Source organism: Panicum virgatum, chromosome 4N (assembly GCF_016808335.1).
Source record: "Panicum virgatum strain AP13 chromosome 4N, P.virgatum_v5, whole genome shotgun sequence".
In the NCBI taxonomy this organism is placed as follows: domain Eukaryota; kingdom Viridiplantae; phylum Streptophyta; class Magnoliopsida; order Poales; family Poaceae; genus Panicum; species Panicum virgatum.
This window is the reverse complement of record NC_053148.1, coordinates 10,875,580-10,897,210: the sequence shown is the minus strand read 5'-3', so window position 1 is coordinate 10,897,210 and position 21,631 is coordinate 10,875,580. Positions and strand designations below refer to the sequence as shown.

General features: G+C 45.9%; 1 protein-coding gene across 1 annotated transcript; it reads left to right on the top strand.

The window, feature by feature from the left end:
• The first annotated feature begins 10,353 nt into the window (after positions 1-10,353).
• Positions 10,354-19,962, top strand: LOC120669116 (anthranilate O-methyltransferase 3-like). The gene is made up of 5 exons (XM_039948925.1): positions 10,354-10,471; positions 12,310-12,363; positions 18,255-18,685; positions 18,774-19,046; positions 19,600-19,962. The coding sequence occupies exons 1-5, from the start codon at positions 10,354-10,356 to the stop codon at positions 19,960-19,962; spliced, it is 1,239 nt and encodes a 412-aa protein (XP_039804859.1).
• Positions 19,963-21,631: the final 1,669 nt, after the last annotated feature.

Sequence of the window (21,631 nt, the reverse complement as noted above, 5' to 3'; positions counted from 1 at the left end):
CCCTGACCCTCCCGAACCCTGATCCACCTTGCCCTCCATCACCCCCGCCCCACCCCGACCTCGATTGCGCTGTTCCCCGGTCGGAATCGGGCCGCCGCCGCCGTCCTCTATCGTCATCCACCCCAAGCCTCCGCCCCTCCCATCGAGCTCCCCTACCCGGCCTCCCTCCGTCCGATTCGGCCGCGTGGTGAGCTTCCCCGAGGCCCCCTCGTCCTCCCCGAACCCTTTGCCCTCGCCTTCTCGCGCCGCCGCTGCGCCCGCCGCAGGCCGCCTCTGTGCGGTCTCGCGCGACACCACTGCGCGCGCCGCCACTGTGTGCCCTGCCGCTGCCAGACTCTGTGGGTCGCGCCCCCGCCGCTCAGCCCCGCTGCCAGGTCCCGCTGCACGGGAACGCCGCCGCCGACGCCGCGCCGGCCATGGCCATGGCGTGCGGGCGTGCGCGCGCCCAGGGCTGGCCTGGGCCTCCCACTGATGAGTGGGGCCCAGCCGTCAGCCCAGTTTAGGGTTTTTCTTTTTGTTTTAATAGCTGAAATCTTTGAAAATGTATAGAAATTTGTAGAAAAATCCTAAAAAGGCAAAACTAGTTGCATTAGCTTCGTAATTTCGTGTTCTATCTGTTAGAACCATGTACTAGCTAGATTCCATCATTTTTGCTAGATGGTTTTGCTTGTTCTTGTTTAGTAGTAGCTAAAAGCTAGAACTATTTCTTTTGGTCATGGAACTGAGCCTGATCTAATTCGATGCACCCTTCAATCTTCTTGAGGGAGACATTTCAGGCTAAAAGGTGTCTGGAACTAAAACCCCATCTCAGCATTTCATCATCCCTTTGAACCTTAGTCGAGGATGTTACTTTCCCGGTTCGCCCTGCATTTTTGTATAAGTACCGCATCGCATTGCATTGCATTGCATCTTTCCATGAGTTTCATGCATGGCATATTTTATTCGTGTAGACGCTGAAACCGAAGTTGCCTACGAGTTGATTGCTGAGCCGGTCCAGGAGCCTCCCGTAGGAGACCAGCAGTCCAGGAGCCATCGCCAGAAGAAATCACTAACTGTGCTGACCTGCAAGGCAAGCCCCGGAGCATAACCCTTACTTTTAATTTGTGCAATGTTTTATTTAAAGTATTGCACATTTACGTTTGAGGAGTTGATTGGAACCATAGCTGCATAATCTTTCAGTACCCAATGTCTTACTACATGCTAGATCGGTAGTGCTGCTATGCTTAATTAAGGTTCGGTAGAAGACGGGTGATTTCCTTTCACCTGCGAGATATAGGATTTTGTTACTTCAGAAGGTTATATGAGAAAGAGTACTGTAAGAATGAAAATGGAGACCGGGCGGAGGGAAGTTGGGCATAGATATGGAATAAAGGAAAAACGAGCCTCCGCCTGTGTCGATTGAGGACCGTACCGTTGTTGGCCCTTTGACTGAGGATTGAACAGTACTAACCACATGCCGAAAGTAGGAGGTAGTCGAAACCGGTAAGCAAATTACCTAATTGGAACGGAATCTGACTCTCCATCTGCTACGCTGGCGTGGTGCGAGGGCGGATGATGTAGTCGTCCACGGGTTCACGGGGTGTTCGCACGTGTGGGACTCATCATCCGAGTGTTTGCGGCCACAAGTCAGACTTCGAGGTAATTATGGGAACAGTTGCTCGGTGTGACTCGACGGGGTTGCACTTGGCGTGTGAGTTAGGTCCACCTTGCAAGGTTAAATTGGATCGATTCGCCGTGACTCGCGGATATGAGAGCCTTGGTTGATAAGTCGCAGCGTAGTAAAGATTGAAAGGACAGAAAGATGGAAGTTGGAATATTGGTTATGTTTCTTTGATAAAATAATCTGATCAACCATGTATGCTCTAGAGAACTAGGCAAACCTAGTTTATAGCGGTCAACTCAATTGGAGCTAAAATACTAAAAATAAGGATCCCGTACTAGTGGCTTTTCAGCAAAAGAACTACAGAGCCAAAACGCCTTGCATGTTTAGGAGTCGGCTAAGTATATACCAATAGTCGGGTAAGCCTTGCTGAGTATTAGAATACTCAAGCTTGTGTTTGTAATATTTTAAGTAGGCTGTGTTCTGGAGGACTTCGAGGAGATCTGCGCCTCGTGGATTGGTCAACCACTTCCTCCGAGTTGGTCGGTCGAGTGGGTCCCGTCTTCTCTGTGAAGTTCGGGCAGGTGAGCCTCACATCAGTGGGCACGATGTGAAGCTCGTATTTTGTCATCGACGTTGTCTATCGTATTGTATTTTGGGATCATGTTTTTAAACTCTAAATTACTTTCCGCTGCGTTTGAACTCTGAGGTTTGAATTGTAAATCTAGTTTGTAAACACTTCTTGTAAATTAATTTGGTAACTTCTGTTATAACCCTTGTTGTAAATTATTTGAACTCTTGTATTGCTGGTAATCATTTGTGCTCGTCATTTGGCGAGAGTTCCCGTGCAATTGATCCTGGTTATAGCAGGCAGTCTGAGTGTACTGGTTGAGTGCAGTAACTCTGGATTAAGTTTAATTGTTAATTATTGCACTTGATTGGTATTATTTGGACTGTTCTGTGACAGCTGGCATCAGAGCTAATTGCACTGGGGGGGTGATTACTTGCGAGTTTAATTAAGTTAAGTAACCCCTATCTTATAAAATTTCGGATTTTCGAAAAGTTGACGCTAGATGCGCTAAGGAATAGAATAGATAGTTCGTATGCCCTAATTATGTTCTATAAGTTAGATGGCATCTAACTATCTATTTTATTCCAGCACTTTCGGCATTTACTTTTCGTTAAACCTTACTTTTGTGCACAACTACTATTCTGTAACGACGCACCTACGCTGAGGTAAGCAAGGTGAGTATTCTGGTAGTCCTTAGAATAGACCACGTGTTTCATACGTGCGCGGGTCCCGTATGTTGAGCATACGAGGAGGTGATAAGGCTCAATTCAAACGAGCCTGTCGCTATCTGCCGCCTGATATGGAGTGAGGATTTTCTACCGTGTGATTGTGATCACGGCCATCTCGTAAGGCAATGTTATGAGGTGAAGACTCGTTATGCAGTTGGTCATAACCGTGTACCTTGGGACACGTGTACCCTTGGGTGTCCCGTAAGGCGATTTGTACGTGAAGTGAATACGTTGCTTCAGTAACGTATGCAGCGCTGCCCATTCAGCATCGAATGTTTGGGTGCCATCTCTATAGTGGATGGTAATGTATGGGTGAATATGTGGGAAACTACATATGCGTTACCCGTGTGGCGTAGGACACATGGGGGCCATTCGTGTGTGCTGGCACGAAGGGTCCAGAAATGGATATATATATCTCTCTTTATATCTTGGGTATCTGCAGGAACACTAACCACGATAATCAAGTTATGCAATCCTTGATCGTAGGGACGACCAGTATATATATAGGGAGAGTACGTAATTGTGCCACTAGTTGTTTCCTTATACCATAATGGTAATTGCTTGGGTGAGGAACGAATAGCACGTGCAGGCATTCTGGCATCTTTTAAACTTTATTGCATGTCTGGATGGTTTAATACTGTGTTTATTCAGCAGCAATTATATATGTTTCCTATTAAGGTTTATCGCTCTTTTATCTATAACTGTGGCTCATGTTAGCGTTACCTATCCCTATAGATGGCTGACTTCATGCGCGTGGTGGTGGACGCTGAGGGCTGGGAACACTCCAATGCCCTCCACACCGGTCATTTTCCTCGTCTGCTGTGGGAAATGCTGATGGCTTTTGGTTATACCGAGCCCCCACAGTACACAGGATGTGAGTCTAGCCTGCTGGGTACAGAGCGTTGCCACATGATAGTCAAGATTCCACCTTGCCCATCTCGTCTGGATTGGGATTCCTGGCAGCTTACAGTGTTTGGCAGAAAGCTAGCAGACTCGTGGGAGATTGCGGCTAGAAAAGCCATTGAGGAGTTCACGGAGAAGCACCCAGCCGAGATAGTGGATACTCCCTACAGTGTTATCCCTCTGAGAGATGAGACCACTCAGGCTTGGACAGAGCGGGTGAATCGCAATCTGAACTACATGATGCCTGACTACAATGCCAGGACAGCTCTCTCATTCTGTTACTCCACAACTTTGGCTCACATGTATGAGCAGATTCGTAAGGAGAATGTGGAGTGCCGAAGCCAGGCCCGCGAAGCTCATATTCGCCAGAAGAATATGAATGACACCGTGGATAGAATTAGAGCTTTAAAGGCTAAGGCCCATGCGAGGAAGCTGAGGATCCAGGAGCTGACTGCGGAGTTAGAAAATAGGACCCAGATGGTTGAGCACTTGGAGGGGCAGCTGCAGGAGGCACATGAGCTGGTTAATGATGTGCAGGCTCAGGTGCAGGCCCTGGCGGATCAGGCAGCAGCTGAGGCTGATGAGGAGGACTCTGAAGAAGAAGAAGTAGAGGAGCCTGAGGAGATCCAGGGAGAGTCCGGAGTGAAGTCTGGACCTGGGACACCGTGAGGACGTAGTCAGAGGGCAAAATTTCTCCCCTCGTGATAGCCTAACTTTTGCGTAGTTGGTAGGATGGCTAGTGTGACGCCTTAGGCTAACCTTGGGTAGAGAAATTCTTTTGTGACTCAGTGACTTGAGTCATGTATGATAGACCTTTGCCACTATTGGTGTGGTGTGTTGTGGTTCCACCGGGGCGGTGATGATGTAGGCAAACAGTTTCTGGCCTGTGCAGCGTGGCTGCTGTTGAAAATAAATAAATTGGTTGTGATCTTTTATCCAAAGGCTGTTATCTCAAAGGTTGATGCTTGGTTACGATCTATTGAGGGTATGGGTGTGTCATTGTGGATGATACAACATTTCTATTATGAGCCATGTGTTGGGTATATGCGGCTCGAAATTTTATTTGTGCAAAGTTACTATCCATTATTTTTAAGATAATATGGTGCACAAATTTAAATGGATAATGGGATTTTAGTAAAAGTGGGATAATTTTTGCTGTGTGATCACATTAGCTTTGCACATCTTTATTTTACATGGACTAGTCCTAATAGCGGAATGGCTAACCAAGGGATGGTGCTTTTATAGATGGGCGATAACAACGCTGTTAACCATGGAAATGGGGGTCAAGGAGCATAGCCACCGCCAACTCCCTCCTTGGCTCAGGCTATTGCGGCCCTTATTGCTGACCGCAATGAGCAGACCGAATTGTTGAGGCAACTGGTGCAAAGCAATGCCGGCAGAGGCCGACAAGCACCCCCTGCAGGAACTGACTACGTCGATTTTCTTGCTACTCAACCACCCTTGTTCCATAAGGCAAATGATCCACTGGAGGCAGATGCGTGGATTCGCACCATCGAAGACAAGTTTAGCATTCTGGATTGCTAAGAGGTGAATAAGACTGCCTTCGCAGCACAACAATTGAGAGGCCCGGCAAAAATATGGTGGGATAACCATAAAGCCTTACTCCCTGCCAATGCTCATCCCACCTAGGATGAATTTGTGATAGCATTTAGAGCCCACCATATTCCCACTAGTTTGATGAGAAGAAAGATGGCAGAGTTTCTAGCACTGAAGCAAGGGAACAACACTATTTTACAGTATGCTCAAACCTTTAATCAGTTGTCCCAGTATGGTGGCTTTCATGTGGATAGTGATGAAAAGAGGCAGAATTGCTTCAGGAGGGGACTGAATACGAAGCTGCAGGACAAACTAGCTCTAACTACATGTGCTAACTTTAACGAGCTAGTTAATAAGGCCATTACTCAAGAAGATGCCACAATAGCTCATAAGGCCGACAAAAAGAGGAAGGCACATGTTGGATCTTCCAGCAGTGCACCCCAAAGGTATAGGCTGGTGCAGACAAGGGCTCAGCAAACTTCAAGTCGCCCTATGCAGCCAGGCTGTTGGGTTGCTAGGCCACCATAGTAGCAGCCTGGTGTACCACGTCTCCCTGCACTACAACAATGGCAGAGACCTCCAGCTTCGTAGTTTGTACGACCCAGTAACTATCCTTGTTATAACTGTGGGCTTCCTGGGCATTTTGCACGTGATTGTCCCATGCCACGCAGACAAGTCAATTACAATCCCCCTGCACCGGTTTCAACTACTAGTACCCAAGACAATAAGAAGAAGATTGTACCTACAAAAACCGGTCATGTGAACTACACTGCACTGGAGGATGTCACTGAAGGTACTCAAGTAATGACGGGTATGTTTTCCATCAACCAATGCCCTGTTGTTGTGTTATTTGATTCTGGTGCATCGCATACATTCATCCGTGAGGCATGCGTAGCACGGCTCAATCTACCAGTAACACACATGGATAAACCTTATACTATCCATGCACCGGGTGCACAGTTAAGGGCCAATCGACTTGTTCGGGGTGTATCCCTTGACCTAGGTGGAAAATTTTTCCGAGCCCCTTCCATTGTTCTTCCAAATCAAGGGATAGATGTCAGCATGGGAATGGATTGGATGGAAAAACATGGTGCTATCCTTGATACTTCTTCTCGTATTATCCGAATCCATTCTTCTGCATATGGTTCTTTGGATATCCCTCTTCCTAAACATGACCTATCAGTCAAGGCAATCTATCATCTCAAAGGGAAGGGTGTAGCAAGAATTCCTGTAGTTTGTGAGTATCCTGATGTGTTTCTGGAGGAATTACCCGGTATGCCTCCAGATCGGGACATTGAGTTTGTTATTGAGTTACAACCTGGTACCGCACCAATATCTCGAAGGCCCTACAGAATGACTCCAAGTGAGTTGGCTGAATTGAAAATCCAGTTGCAAGAGCTGCAGGATAAAGGTTTTATCCGACCAAGTACCTCACCTTGGGGTTGTCCGGCTTTGTTTGTAAAGAAGAAGGATCATGGGTTAAGATTATGTGTGGATTATCGACCCTTAAATGCGGTCACAATCAAAAATAAGTATCCTCTTCCTCGTATTGATCTTCTTTTTGATCAATTAGCAGGTGCTAAGGTATTCTCAAAGATAGATCTTCGATCTGGCAACCATCAAATCAAAATCAGACCATCTGATATACCAAAAACAGCTTTCTCCACTCGTTATGGTCTTTATGAATATCTGGTTATGTCCTCTAGATTAACCAATGCTCTGGCTTACTTCATGTACCTTATGAATTCGGTATTCATGCCAGAGCTGGATAAGTTCGTTGTGGTATTCATTGATGATATCCTAATTTATTCCAAGATAGAGGAGGAACATGCTCAACACCTCCATATTGTACTGCAGCATCTTAGAGAGCACCAGCTATATGCCAAATTCAGCAAGTGTGACTTTTGGCTGAAAGAAGTTCCATTTTTAGGCCATGTCATATCTGTTGAGGGTATTTCCGTTGATCCTAGTAAAGTGCAAGATATACTGAATTGGAAAGCCCCAACTTCAGTGGCTGAAATCCGGAGTTTTCTAGGTTTAGCGGGGTATTATCATCATTTCATTCCAGAATTCTCCAGAATAGCTAAACCTATGACTGAACTTCTGAAGAAAGGTGTCAAATTCTATTGGAGTAACCATTGTGAGGAAGCTTTCCAGAAATTGAAAACACTTCTCACTTCGGCCCCTATCCTGGCCCAACCTGATACTACAAAACCATTTGATGTCTATTGTGATGCCTCAGGCACCAGGATTGGCTGTGTTTTGATGCAGGAGAATCGAGTCATTGCTTATGCTTCTCGATCACTCAAGCGGCATGAAGAGAATTATCCTACACATGATCTTGAATTAGCAGCTGTAGTCCATGCTCTGAAGATCTGGCGACATTATCTTCTGGGCACAAAGTGTAACATTTATACTGGTCACAAGAGTCTCAAGTATCTCTTTACTCAAGCTGATCTGAACATGCGCCAAAGACGATGGCTCGAGTTGATTAAAGATTATGAGCTCGAAGTACATTATCATCCTGGCAAGGCAAATGTAGTTGCTGATGCGTTAAGTCACAAGGCTCACAGCCATTGTCTTTCAGCTATACCATTAAATGAGTCTCTCTGCTTTGAAATCGAAAAGTTGAACTTGAACATTGTACCACATGGCACATTGGCCCATCTAGAACTCACTCCTACTCTTCGTGATCTGATCATTGAAGCACAGAAGAAAGATAAAGGAATAAGGGAAATTCAGAGAATCTTATCAAAAGAAGATCCGAAAGTAAGTTGTTTCCACCAAGATAGTGAGAATGTGCTATGATTTAAGAATCGATTAGTGGTGCCTAAGGATTTTGATCTCCGAAAGCAAATTCTTGATGAAGTTCATACTTCTCGACTATCCATCCATCCTGGTAGTAACAAAATGTACCAAGACTTGAAACAACGATTCTGGTGGACTAGGATGAAAAGAGAAATTGCCAAGTATGTATCTGAGTGTGATACCTGTCGAAGAGTCAAGGCTAGCCATTTACGGACCGCCGGGACTCTTCAGCCTTTGAGTATTCCTGAATGGAAATGGGAAGACATTAGTATGGATTTCATAGTTAGATTGCCTCGGACTCAAAAAGGTTACAACTCGATTTGGGTTGTGGTTGATAGATTGACCAAGTCAGCACATTTCATTCCAGTTAATACTTGCTATCCCACGAAGAGATATGCTGAGTTATACATTGAGTGCATCTTATGGCTGCATGGTATACCCAAGACTATCGTCTCTGATCGCGGAAGCCAATTCACTGCTCATTTTTTGGAACAATTGCATGCTTTCTTAGGAACTCGTTTAATCCGCAGCTCTGCTTATCACCCTCAAATAGATGGCCAAACAGAGAGAATCAATTAGATTTTAGAAGATATGCTCAGGGCATGTGTCTTAGCCTATCCACAGAAATGGGATCAATGTTTGCCATTAGCTGAATTCTCTTATAATAATAGCTATCAAGAGAGCATCAAAATGGCACCGTTTGAGGCACTATATGGTCGTCGATGTCGAACCCCTCTGAATTGGTCTGAAGCGGGGGGAAGAACTATCTTTGGACCCGATATGGTTCAAGAAACCGAAGAACAAGTCTGTCTTATTCAAGAAATTTTGAAAATTGCACAGTCTCGGCAGAAGAGCTACGTTGACAGAAGAAGTAGTCCATTCGTCTTTGAAGTCGGTGACCACGTCTATCTGAAAGTCTCACCTTGGAAGGGTCTTCAGAGATTTGGAGTAAAAGGGAAATTGGCTCCCCGTTACATTGGTCCATACCCAATTGTGGAAAGATGCGGTCCTGTTGCTTATGGGTTGGATCTTCCTACAAATCTCTCAGCAATTCATAACATCTTTCATGTGTCACAATTGAAGAAATGTCTGAGAGTTCCAACTGAAGTTATTGCTAGTGATACAATTCAGATGGAATCTGATCTCACTTATTCTGAGTGTCCTATCAAGATACTTGATCGCAAGGATCGGATTACTCGTCGCACCACTATCAAATTCTATAAGGTTCAGTGGAGTCATCACTCGGAAGATGAAGCTACTTGGGAGAAAGAAGAATTTCTAAAGTCCAATTATCCGGAATTCTTAAACTCCTATCAAGGTACTTTACACTTGAGCTTTTCACCTTAATTCTGTCAGCTTGAATCTCGGGACGAGATTCTTTTAAGGGGGAAGGGCTGTAACACCCTGGAGTTAAATTTTGGTGCTAATCTCATGTTTAGTCGCTAATCAGGGTTAAATAAGGTCATTAGAGCTAAGGAAGTTGCATAGTAAATTTAGGTCAGCCGAGTTCGAGCACGTTTTTCTCCTTCATACAAGCTCCAAATCAACTTTCGCCAAAAATCAAAGTTGTAGAGCATCTCTTCCTCTACAACTTTTATATTGCCCAAATTTCGAGTGCCAATGTGAAATTTCGAGATTTTGATAGTCAAAATCGGCTCAAAAACTTTGAACACGGTCACTGTGCTTGCCCTGTCGCTTGAGCGGCGGCGACAGTGCCGGCGCCGCCACGCGTCGCCGTGCCGGCGAGCCCACCTGCCGCTTAAGCTTCTCATGGCCGCTTCGCTGGGCAAGTCCGATTTTGCTGCTTCCGTTCCCCTTCCTCGCTCCCGCGCGGAGCACGTGAGCAGAGGAGAGCAACCGCGCGCCGCCGCTCGCCACGCCGATCGTCGTTCGCCGCCCCGCCGCCGTTCCTCGCGCCCCGACCCTCCCCAACCCCGATCCACCTTGCCCTCCATCTCCCCCGCCCCGCCCCGACCTTGATTGGGCCGTTCCCCGGCCGGAATTGGGCCGCCGTCCGCCATCATTGTCCACCCCAAGCCTCCGCCCCTCCCGTCGAGCTCTCCTCCCTGGCCTCCCTCCGTCCGATTCGGCCGTGTGGTGAGCTTCCCCGAGGCCCCCTCGTCCTCCCTGAACCCTTTCCCCTCCCCTTCTCGCGCCGCCACCGGCGGAACGCCGCCGCGGGCGCCATGTCCGCCAATGTGCCCGCCGCGGGCCGCCTCTGCGCGGTCTCGCACGACGCCGCTGCGCGCCCCGCTGCTGCCGGACTCTGTGGGTCGTGCCCCCACTGCTCGGCCCCGCAGCCAGGTCCCGCACCGGCGGGAATGCCGCCGCTAACGCCGCGCCGGCCATGGCCATGGCGTGCGGGCGTGCGCGCGCCCAGGGCTGGCCTGGGCCTCCCACTGTGTAACAGAACTGCCCAAATTAAACTGGCTTAAGTGCTGTAACTATCATCTTAATGGTTAATCAAATTACCACACACTTAAAACGATGTAATCCGGTCGTCTGTTGGGTTAAGGATCGAAAAACACTGGAAGTCTCGCACGAAGACGAGCACAGATGACTACAAGCAGACAACAATTCTAAAGTTTAACTTACAAGCAGAGCTTTACAAAATAAGTTTTAAACAAATTATCAGAGTTCAACATGCAACAGAATTTAAATAGAAGTTTAGTTTAGAAAAACAACGACAACTATGATGACGTGAGGACGTCACATCGAGCCCACCGATGTGATTCCTGGTTAGCTCCCACCAGCAGCAGTTACCTGAAAACAGGGTGACAACAAACCCTGAGTATACTAATACTCAGCAAGACTTACCCGACTATGGTATACACTTAGCCGACTCCTAGTATGCAAGGCTTTTGGCTCTGGAGTTTATTTTGCTGGAAAGCGACTAATAGTGGATCCTTACTTTCAATATTTTAGCTCAAGTTTAACGTAACCAGTACCAACTAGGTTTGCATACATATCTAGAGCAAGCATGATATATCACATTAATCTTTCCAAAATATCATCATCATATCATCATCATTCCATTCTCATTCCAATTCTTTACTACGATGTGACAAAGAGATCAAGGCTCTCATAACCGCGAATCACGGCGAATCGATCCGATTTAACCTTGCAAGGTGGACCTAACCAACACGGCACGTATATGCCCCGTCGGGCTATACACACTAACCCTTCACATATGGACACCGAATAGCCGAACTGCCCTGTGACCCGGGACTGCTAGCCCCATCGATACCAACGAAGGGTCACCCATGAGTTTCTATACTGGCTCCACTGGTGAAGACAGTATCAAGTCCGCCTACCGGTGCGCACATGATACTGAGCTTACCGATTTCGACTACCTCCTACTTCCGGCATGTGGTTATTACTGTTCAATCCTCGATCAACACTGCCAATAATGGTACGGTCCTCAATCAACACAGACGAGGCCATCTAAGACACCAGGACCTTGTCCTGTTGCCATCACTTACATCTCAACATCATTCCCCATCCGGTCTCCATTTTTTTCCTCATTGATTCCTTCTCAAACAACTTTGCCATAAGTAACAAGATCCTATAACTCGCGTGTGACAGGAATCACTCGACTTCTACCGAAACCTATTTAAGCATTGCAGTACTAACGACCTGCACACTAGTAGAGTAACTGAGGAAACCTAGGGATTATGCATCTAAGGTTCCAATCAACTCCTAGAAATGTAAATGCACAATAATTATATAGTAAACATTGAATACTAAAATTAAGGGTTATGCTCCGGTGCTTGCCTGGTGCAACACTAAATCAGTGTTAGTTAGATGGTACTCGCTTGGCGAGCAATCTTCCTTTGGTCATGCATATCGGTGTCCGTCCATCCATCTTCTAGATGTATCCACCATTCACCGTTTTCTAGCTGGGCTCCAAAATCATGTGCTTCACGTCCATGAATTGTACTTCTAGCTTACCTAAATGAGATGCACCAATGCAGATGTCTGAATGCATAAAAGTGCAATGCATAAAAGTGCAGTAGACGATACAGCAAAAAGAATAAGCAAGGTAGGCACAATGTCACGATTGCATGGGCCTGAACATGATGCAATGCAATGCGATATGATTAACAAGAAAGACATGACTGAACAATCATTTATCGAGTAAGCACCGCAAACAAGCTCAAAAGGCAAAATGAGTTGGTGCTGCAATACGAGAGTTCATTCAATGTATTTAGCCTGAAGGGTTTCTTACAAAAAGTATTACTAAACTTGTTTAGAAAAGCCATGCAACATTATAAAGCAAGAAAGATTACTAGAGACTTTATTTAACTAACAAGCAATTATAAGCATGAGAGCACACTAAGACCATTTAGCTAACAAGTTGACCTAAGCAAGGTTTATAAAAAACCACTAACCTTCTGGTTCTAATTGATTTAACAAGACTTACACATGAGCAAAACAAGTTCCTGAAATTACATACGCAAGAAAACATTTCTTACCAACAACAATAAAAAGAAAACTATAGCTAGGGACCAAACAAAGGGAACCTTAGTTTGCAGCCATGATTTAGTGACAAAAATGTACAAGCATGATAATATATTGACAAAGCATGGAATAAAACTTTTCCAACATTTGTTTGACAAAAGGAACTATTTTATTTAGCTTTAGCAAGATAAACTAACCAATTAAAGATCTACAACATGCACACCTCTTCTGGTCAGGAAACTTTTACAGTGAAAAACACATGCACAGATAAAGCTACTGCATAAATTTTAAAAATTTCAACTTCTAGAAATTGCAGATATTAAATAAACAAGTTTAAATGAGACACCACGTCTACGCCTTTCCCTACTAACACTAGAGGCGTACATGGTTATCATTTTCTATCCGGAGCCCAACTCTAGAGTCAAATGCTACTCGCTAGCATACACATCAACTAATATAAGGTAGAGATGATAACTTGCGATCTAAACTCTAATTCTAAATAAGCAAGGAAAGTCTCGAATACTTACAACCGAATAAGCATCCGTCGAGGTACAAGCGGAGAAGAACGCTGACAAGCCCAGCACATCCCCCGACTATCTCCCTCACTCTCGTAGAGGTACAATTTGGAGAAGAGCGTCGTTGCCGGCGCCCCTCCTGGGTACCTCTACTCCTAAACTCCTACTAAACACAAGCTAGAGAGGCTCTACACTTGGAGGTGAGTGATGTGTTGTGTGTTGTGTTGTCTTCATTTGGACCCCCTCCCCTTGTATTTATAGGAGGGAACCACCAGCTATTCACCTGAGAATCGCCCCAAACTGCCATTGGGGACCAACCACACCTCGCCACGTGTCATCTGAGAGGCGGTGGGGCCCGTGGGCCGTCACCACTGGGCCGGCCGACCTAGCTGGTCGGCCGACCGTGGGCTGGCTCTGTTTGCCCCGGTCTTCGGTCAGAAGACTGTTAGCTGGGCCCCATGTCATGTATATGGGTAAGGGCATGTCTTAAGTCGGTTTGGTAGCTCTGGTGGGCCCTTGGATCCTCATGAACGCGTCTGATTTGTCGAGAAGGTGTTGCCTCGCATTGATGACGTGTCACGCATATGGGCTGAGTCTCCCTCTCATGTGCAGCTGCCAAGTGGGCCCTTTTGGCCTTTGGGCTTGCTTGTGCTTGGCCTAGGAATTTATGCCTTGGATAATATGCTCGTTACCTGCAGTTTTGGCCCAAATTCACCTGCATACATTCTCAGACCAGCATCTGTGGAATTCGTCAAATAATCATCCTATGCTAACATTTATTCCTTCTGATGATCGACTTCTGCACGATAGTTGACGGTCAAAATGGGTCGTTAGTGACCATCAACACTCGACTTCTTGGGTGCCTTCGAAAATCAATGGATCGCTTCACGCGCATACACTGGTGGAAACCCTAAGGCGAAATTGGGGAGCAAGGAGAAGCAAGAAATGTAGATCTGGGGGCTGGAAGGCAAGAATAGATCTAACAGCAAAAGTGAATGGCGGCCGCTGGGGTAAAACCTAGTTACCGTTTCATTTATAATGGTGGTGGCAACAAAGTAAAAACACCCAACAGGCCAACAGTCCGTTGCAAATCACGGAAAAAAACGGGATTTTCTGAGACATTCCTTTTTCTAAGATTACATTCTGGAAAAACAAAATACTCACATTCCTTTTTTCTCGAACTGGGATTACATTTCAGAACAAGGAAAAGTACTCGACACAGTACAACTGCTCGATATTACAACTCGAGTACTTTTTCCTAACTAACTTTACAGCGCCTCGGGTCTTCATGCACACTTCTTGGCTTCCTGAGAAGCCTGCTGCAGCTAGATTGGCTCGAGGCCGTGACAAAGTACAAACTTGTTATTCCCATTAAGGGAATAATGATACTCATATTCTGGGAGAAAAGTTTTAAGAGTATGGAGGCAGATTACAGTAATCGCCTCGCAAGTCCTCTTGTAGCATCTTGAGGAGAAAGTTCTCCTCTCCTAGAATACGTTATGACAAGATTAAGCTTTCCTGCCAGAGATGTCAGTTTTTGGGTACCCAGAAACAGGCAACCCCAAAAGAACGGCATACATACCTACAACCAGTCCACAGAGAACTTGCCTCATTGGAAGATGCAAGGACATGATGTCCAGAATGGATCCAATGAGAGCATGGGAGTGGCAGGATGAGGTAGCAGGGACTTTTCTTGTCACTCGCAAGTTCTCTTCTAACATCTTTTGCTGGAAAGGACTACACAAACTTCAGGAGGGCGAGAGCAAGAACACCAAGGATAAGCCATGGCTGATACACGTTGGTGCTTCTGGCAAGGACCTCTCTAACGCCTTTTATAGCCACAAGGGACACTGCTGGAGGACAACTCGTGACACTACAGTTGCAGCATTCACGGCGCATTCAATGACACAATAATGCAGATTCTCCATACAGTAATGTCCCACGTGAGCACATAGTAAAGAGCCGTAAATCCCGGGTTTTATGTCTGAAGTTATTTCGTGTGCAATCAGTGTGGCATATTCAATTGCATTATTTTTCTGGGATTTTTCCTGAAAAAGAGGTTTTTTCGGATACCCGATCTGATGAATCCTGCAAATATTCTGTAGAATAAAATCTGATGCCACATCTTAAATCCTCAATTCCAAATATTAGCTCGGGGGCTACCTGCAGCATAAGGGATTTTGATTTAAGGCTCCGGGGCTGCGGAATATGTGCACCAGAGATTTATTTTTCAATTTTTTTGGAAAACAGTGAAGGAAGAAGACTGAAGTGACCCTCAGCCTGATTCTGCGATTCAACCTAAGGCTCGGGGGCTACTCCATATGGAGCGCGAGTACTTCGCGCACCATATACGATCAAGATGTCGGTGCTTGAGCACCTCACAGCCTCGAAGCAACCGGAAGTACTTGAAGGACTACTCGAGGTATCAGAAGGAAGGTCCAGAAGCAATCGGAAGGACGTTCTGACTACTTGAAGTACTCGAAGATGCCCACCAAGTACTCGACGCCTGCAGGACTCGGCTACGAAGAGCTCGGGCGCTTGTCGGACCCGGGGCAGCGGGACCGCTTATAGGCATAGAATGTTCTAGAATAAGGGATAGTTTATGAATGTATCTTATATCTTTTGTAACTACCCGAATAGGCGTAGAACTAGCTGCAATACAAAGGAATCTACCCGATTGTATTGTAGTAGGACTCCAACTGTACTGTACTAGGACTTTCCATGTAACCCTGTCCCCTCCGGATATATAAGGGCGGGTAAGGACCCCTTCCGAACGATCATCAACACCTAAGGCAATATAAACAACCACACAGGACGTAGGGTATTACACAACTCGCAGCCCGAACCTGTCTAAATCTTTGTGTTCCTTACACCATCGAGTTCTAGAGCAGTCGATCCCCATCTACAAATCTTACTGCTAAGGGGATACCCTTAGCAGGCTTGGCAGTAAACACCGACAGAGGCGCTGACGGCGGCTACGCATCGGCGGCGGCGACGCTCTGGTGGGGGCCCGTGCTGGGGCTTCATTCTACGCATACAGGTGCTTCCCACTCTCAGCGACTCTACGATTTCGGCGGCGGCGTCGTGGTGGCGCGGCCATGGGTGTTTGGGCAGAGCGTGTCTGCTGCGCCATGGTGTCGCGGCGGGGATACTCTGCCAGGCGTTTCTGGTGGCACTAAGGTGGTGCGGCTGGTGATCCTCGGCTTCTTGGAGGCTGTGACGGGTGGTAGGAGCCTGTGCGCAGATAAAGGCACGCACAGTGGTGTGGTAGTCGTGCGTCAGTGGGGGGCTGCTCGCGGCTGCGGCGACATGCGTCCTGGGAGGTGAGGTTGGTGGTGAAATCGTGGCGGCGGCGGGCAAGAAGGTGCTGGGAGAAATCTTGCATTGCGATGCTAGGCCGACAATGGCGACATCATGGATGTCGTTATCCTCTGAGGACATTGTCGAAGCATCCTTCCTGTTTCGACGGTGGAGTCTCCGGGTGAAAACCCTGCGCATCTTGGGTGGGCGGCAACGGCGCGCATTAGCGTCGTGTTTCTTCTTGAAGATGCTGCCCTTGGAGCTCCCCGTCTCTGTTGTGCACTAGAGTCTTCACTGGTCGGGTTGTTGGCGTTCGGCCACGCATAGCGTTGGCCGTGCCGGTGCTGGACCCCAACCGTGTTGGCGGTAAGGTGCAGAGGGCCTATGGGTGCTGGAGGGCTTGAGCTGGCGCGCAAGGTGCAGTGGTGATCTCGGTGACGGCTTGGCGGAGGTGATGCTCTCATTGTAGTTTCAGATATCTGAGTCCTTGGCATAGGAGTGTGAGGTGGTGGAAGAGGCGAGGCCCCCACGCAGAGTGGCTAGGATCAGTGGTTTTCATTGGTGCTGCGACGAGAGTATTCTGCTGAAGCATCGCTGGAGCAGAGGGATCGACGATCGTGTGTGTGCGGCTTGAGAGTGCTAGTCCCATGGTGGAGGAGTTCAGGTAGCCGCTCGGGCTTGCAGCGGGCTGCGTTTTTGGTGTGGCACAGCGTTGGCGACGACGGCGCTTTCTTCGATAGCTTCCTTTCAGCTCCTCTCCCAGGTGGTGGTGGTGTAGCGTTGTGTTGTGTGCTTTTGTTTGTGTGTGGTGTACGCTTCGGCGCGTTATGTACGAATGCTTCTTCTTCTTATATGACAGAGCAGTGCTCCTGCTATCTTTTCAAAAAAATTAATAAATATCTTTATATGGTGGAAATGACATAGTAATTTTGTTTTTTCCTCCAGATTTCTTGTGCTGATCTTGGGACACTCAGTTGCAACCGGATGCTTCCTTCCACTTTACCACGAAGTCCCTCCAACAAAATGCCACCCAAATCCAACCTCATCAGTGACAAGCTACCTGAAAGACCGTTCTAGAGTTGGCGTTACTGTCCATACCCATATCAACACGTCATTGCTTGGCATGCACACAAAAGTAATGAGGAACACACACATACACTCCATGAGGCTGCTAATAATGGGCTACATCCATTCTTTAAATATATATATAACATCATTAATATTTTTCATTCATCGACTATTTATTTTTCATACAAATATTTATTCAAATAAATAGATGTATAAGTTGAATTTAAAGAAATTTTGATTATAGATCTAGTGATGATCATTAGCTAACTAGTTGATTAAATAAATATTATTGGTCAAAGTTTGAGAAAAAAATATCAATGGTATCATATATTTAAGAACAGAGGTGGTATGTGATGTACATGCCATTTAATATAAGGAAAAGTCCAGTTTAAATGCTCAAACTATCATAAAAGTTCAATTTTCAATCTTCAACTATAAAAGCAGATAACAAGAGCAATGCAACTAGTGAAATTAGACAAGTTTGACCCTTAGGGTGGTTTTAAATTAGTGGCTTTGTATTTTTTTTAAAAAAAATAAAAGAATTATAATTAGATTAAAAATCAAAATAAATTCATTTAAATCAGAAAAATATGAAGCATGTATCAAAATTTTCCTAAAATGTACCCTATCTATTATTGATCTATTTAAATCTTATTTATTAAAAACCAACATTTATTACTTTCAGAAGAGCTAGCCAAACCCTGTACTCCAATCATAATGATGCTGCGACCTATGTGCGTGGTAGGAGAAAGCTATGGTCGAGATTAGACCGATGCTTGAGAAGGTTAACGTTGTCACCGACGTGTACGCCGCTCTGTGCCCACGCACGATGGTCGTCGCCGGCTGCTCGTCGGGGCCAAACGCGCTCCGTTTCGTCTCCGACGTGATCCGTGTGACAGGAGACTGTTGCCGCAGATCACGCCGCGATCCGCCGGAACTCCAGTTCTTCCTGAACGACATGCCCGGCAACGACTTCAACAGCCTGTTCCGGTCCTTCGCGCAGCGCAGCAAGATGGCCATGGCTGTCGCGAGAAACCACGGAGGAGGAGGGGCGGCTGGATCGAGGCCTCCACACTATGTGGTTGGATTGCCAGGCTCGTTCTACACAAGGCTTTTCCCTGGCCGTACCGTCCATTTCTTCCATTCCTCCTACAGCCTCATGTGGCTCTCCCAGGTACCAACTCAATGTCCTTCCTTTCGCTGAAGATCCACACGTTGTTCTTTCTTATGTTGAAGTTTTTTTCTCCGATCCTGTTGTGTAGCTACCAACAGAGTTGCAGGTTAATAGCAAAATACACCTGAACGAAGGAAACATTTACATCACGACGACCACACCACCATCAGTGGTTAGAATGTACCAAGAACAGTTCCGGAAAGACTTCCTGTTGTTCCTTAAGCTGCGGTCGAAAGAACTTGTATCTGGTGGGCAAATGCTGCTGACTTTCCTAGGGAGGAAGATGAACAGCGTATTCCATGGAGATCTCAACAATGTTTACGGATTACTTGGGCAAGCCGTGCAGTCTCTTGTTGTGGAGGTAATTAATAAGTACTACGCACACCTAGGACCCTCACACACAAAATAAATTTGTTTTCTTTGCAAAATCACTATCAGAATGAGCAACACTATAATAATTTGTCATCAATCTTTTTCAACACTATAATAATTATATTTATACTGCTTGCGTTTGTTTGTCTGAAATGCTTATTGGTGTTTGTAACACATCCACTTGGGTGTTTAGATCTTTTGGCAAAAATTTTATGAAAGGAAACCTTGCTATTTAGAAGTGTTAAATAAAATCTATTTACAAACCTTTTTGCATTGATGGGTTGTAAATCGCGAGATGAATCTAACGAGCCTAATTAATCCATAATTAATTCATAATTAGTAGATGATTACTATAGCATCACTGTTGCAAATCATGGATTAAGTAGGCACGTTAGATTCATCTCATGATTTACAATCCATCCGTACAAAAAAATTTGTAAATAAATTTTATTTAAAACATCATGAATATATCCAAATATTCGATGTGATGTTTTTTAGTGTAAAATTTTTGAATCTAAAAAGTACATCACCATTTGCTGCAGGGCATGGTGGAAAAGGAGAGACTAGACTCCTTCAACCTACCCATTTACGGGCCGTCAGTTGCCGAGGTGACGGCATCGGTGAAGCAGAGTGAGCTGTATGACATCAGCCACATCCAACTGTTCGAGTCGAACTGGGATCCTTATGACGACTCGGAAAGTGATTTTGTGTGCGACACTATTCAGAGTGGGATCAACGTTGCCAAGTGCTTGAGAGCAGTGATGGAGCCACTGTTCGCGAGACACTTTGGTGAGCACATACTTGACGAACTCTTCGAGAGATACGCATCCAATGTTGCCAAACAACTTGAGAGGGAGAAAACCAAGTACTCGGTAATCGTTGTGTCGCTGAAAAGTAAACGCTAGTCAGTTGATCACCTGAGGACCTTGTTGGAATTTGATCCATTTATGGCTCATTCAGGAGAATTCCAAAGCAACATGTGGCTGATTGGTACAGTCCCATATTGCTAGTACAAGCAAATGGACACCAACTTAAATATTGGAGTACTTACCATGCGTTGAATGGAGCAGCTAAAAGATTGAGTGTGTAAGGCTTTGCTAAACACACGCCAATGCACTCGCGCGCGTATCCGCGTCTTTTCGCTTGACTTGCTACGTACGGTCGTGTGGCTGTAATTCAGCACATATTTTCACTTGTGTCTCTTACATTTGAACCGTTGTGTATTGATTAGGCGAACGGCTTTTTGAGGGCAGCCACACTTATATAATTGGACTGAAAACGTTCATGACATACTCTCTTAATTTTCCCTACTATTTTCCACCTCTTGTTGTGTTGTGCCGTCAATCTGCTAGATCTCGCCGGCCCTTTTCTTGGCGTGCACTGAGGAGAAGGGTGAGTGGTATCTCTGACCCTTGCCGTTGTGAAGTCTGCACGAGGGACGACAATAAGATTTCTGGGCAGCGCGACCGCTCGAGACCGATCGACTACATTCTGCTCTGCCCCAATCTGCACTACAACATCTCTTCACGAGGACAGAGCGTTGATCAGTAAGAGTAATTGAATTTAACATGACTATGTTTCAGCTTGTTATACTCGATCAATTTACATTTCTGTTTGAGATAGCAGTAGCATTATTATTTCTATTTTGCATCAATTTTGACACCATTGCTAGACTGTCCAGATTAGAGTTTATTCCGAAATTGAAAGTAGTGTCATTAGATCTTATTCATTCAGATCTATGCGAGATGAATGGATTAGTTGACTAGAGGAGGCAAGAGATATTTCATGACCTTAATAGATGATGCTACATGTTATTGCTATATTTACTTGCTGAAAACAAAAGATGAAGTTTTTCACTACTTTAAAATTTTTATGGCTGAGGTTGAGAACTAAATTGAAAGAAAGACTAAGCATTTACGTGATGATCGTGGAGGAGAATACATCTCCAATGAGTTCTCTCAATTCTGTGCTGACATGGTATAATCCATTAGGTCACACCACCATACTCACCTCAATCAAATGGGGTGGCTGAGAGGAAAAATCGGACACTTACAGATTTGGTAAATTGTTGTGATACATCTTCGCCGGCGAAGTGCAAGGAATTCTTGCCAATATTGGCACGAATGACGAGGGGGTCGTGTGTGGGTAGTGTTGAAGCCTGAGGTCAGCTTCGGAGAACGTGACCGGGACATGGGACCAAGGGGTGCGGAAGTGCTTGCATTCGCATACATGTGAGACTGTGCGGAGGTATTCTTTCCTCTGCCTCTTCATCTCGTGTACAGGTTCGTTTGGTCCACCGAAGATGGCGTTGATGACATTTACCATGCCTCCGCCGGGATCGTTGGCTCTTTCTGGGACTTGGCCTAGTTCTAGCTTTGGTAGTGGGGGAAAGGTAGGTGCGGGCTTGTGCTACGGGAGGTTGCTGCCACGCTTGATGTGGCGCCGAAGGGGTGGGAGCTTGTGGGAGTTGGGGTGTACCGAAGGGGCTGTAAGGGCTGGAGGTGTGTATGTGGGGTTATAGTGGAAAGTTGGGAAGGATGGGAAAAGTGTGGGGTATGCCAAAGTCCAGTGAGG

What these genes read in the sequence shown, in the direction of transcription:
- LOC120669116 (XM_039948925.1), top strand. Translation starts at nt 10,354, where the DNA reads ATGTCCGCCAATGTGCCCGCCGCGGGCCGCCTCTGCGCGGTCTCGCAC. An exon ending in GTGCTGCAATACGAGAGTTC is followed by an intron (nt 12,364 to 18,254) that starts ATTCAATGTATT and finishes TATGTGCGTGGT; the next exon opens with AGGAGAAAGCTATGGTCGAG. An exon ending in GCCTCATGTGGCTCTCCCAG is followed by an intron (nt 18,686 to 18,773) that starts GTACCAACTCAA and finishes CCTGTTGTGTAG; the next exon opens with CTACCAACAGAGTTGCAGGT.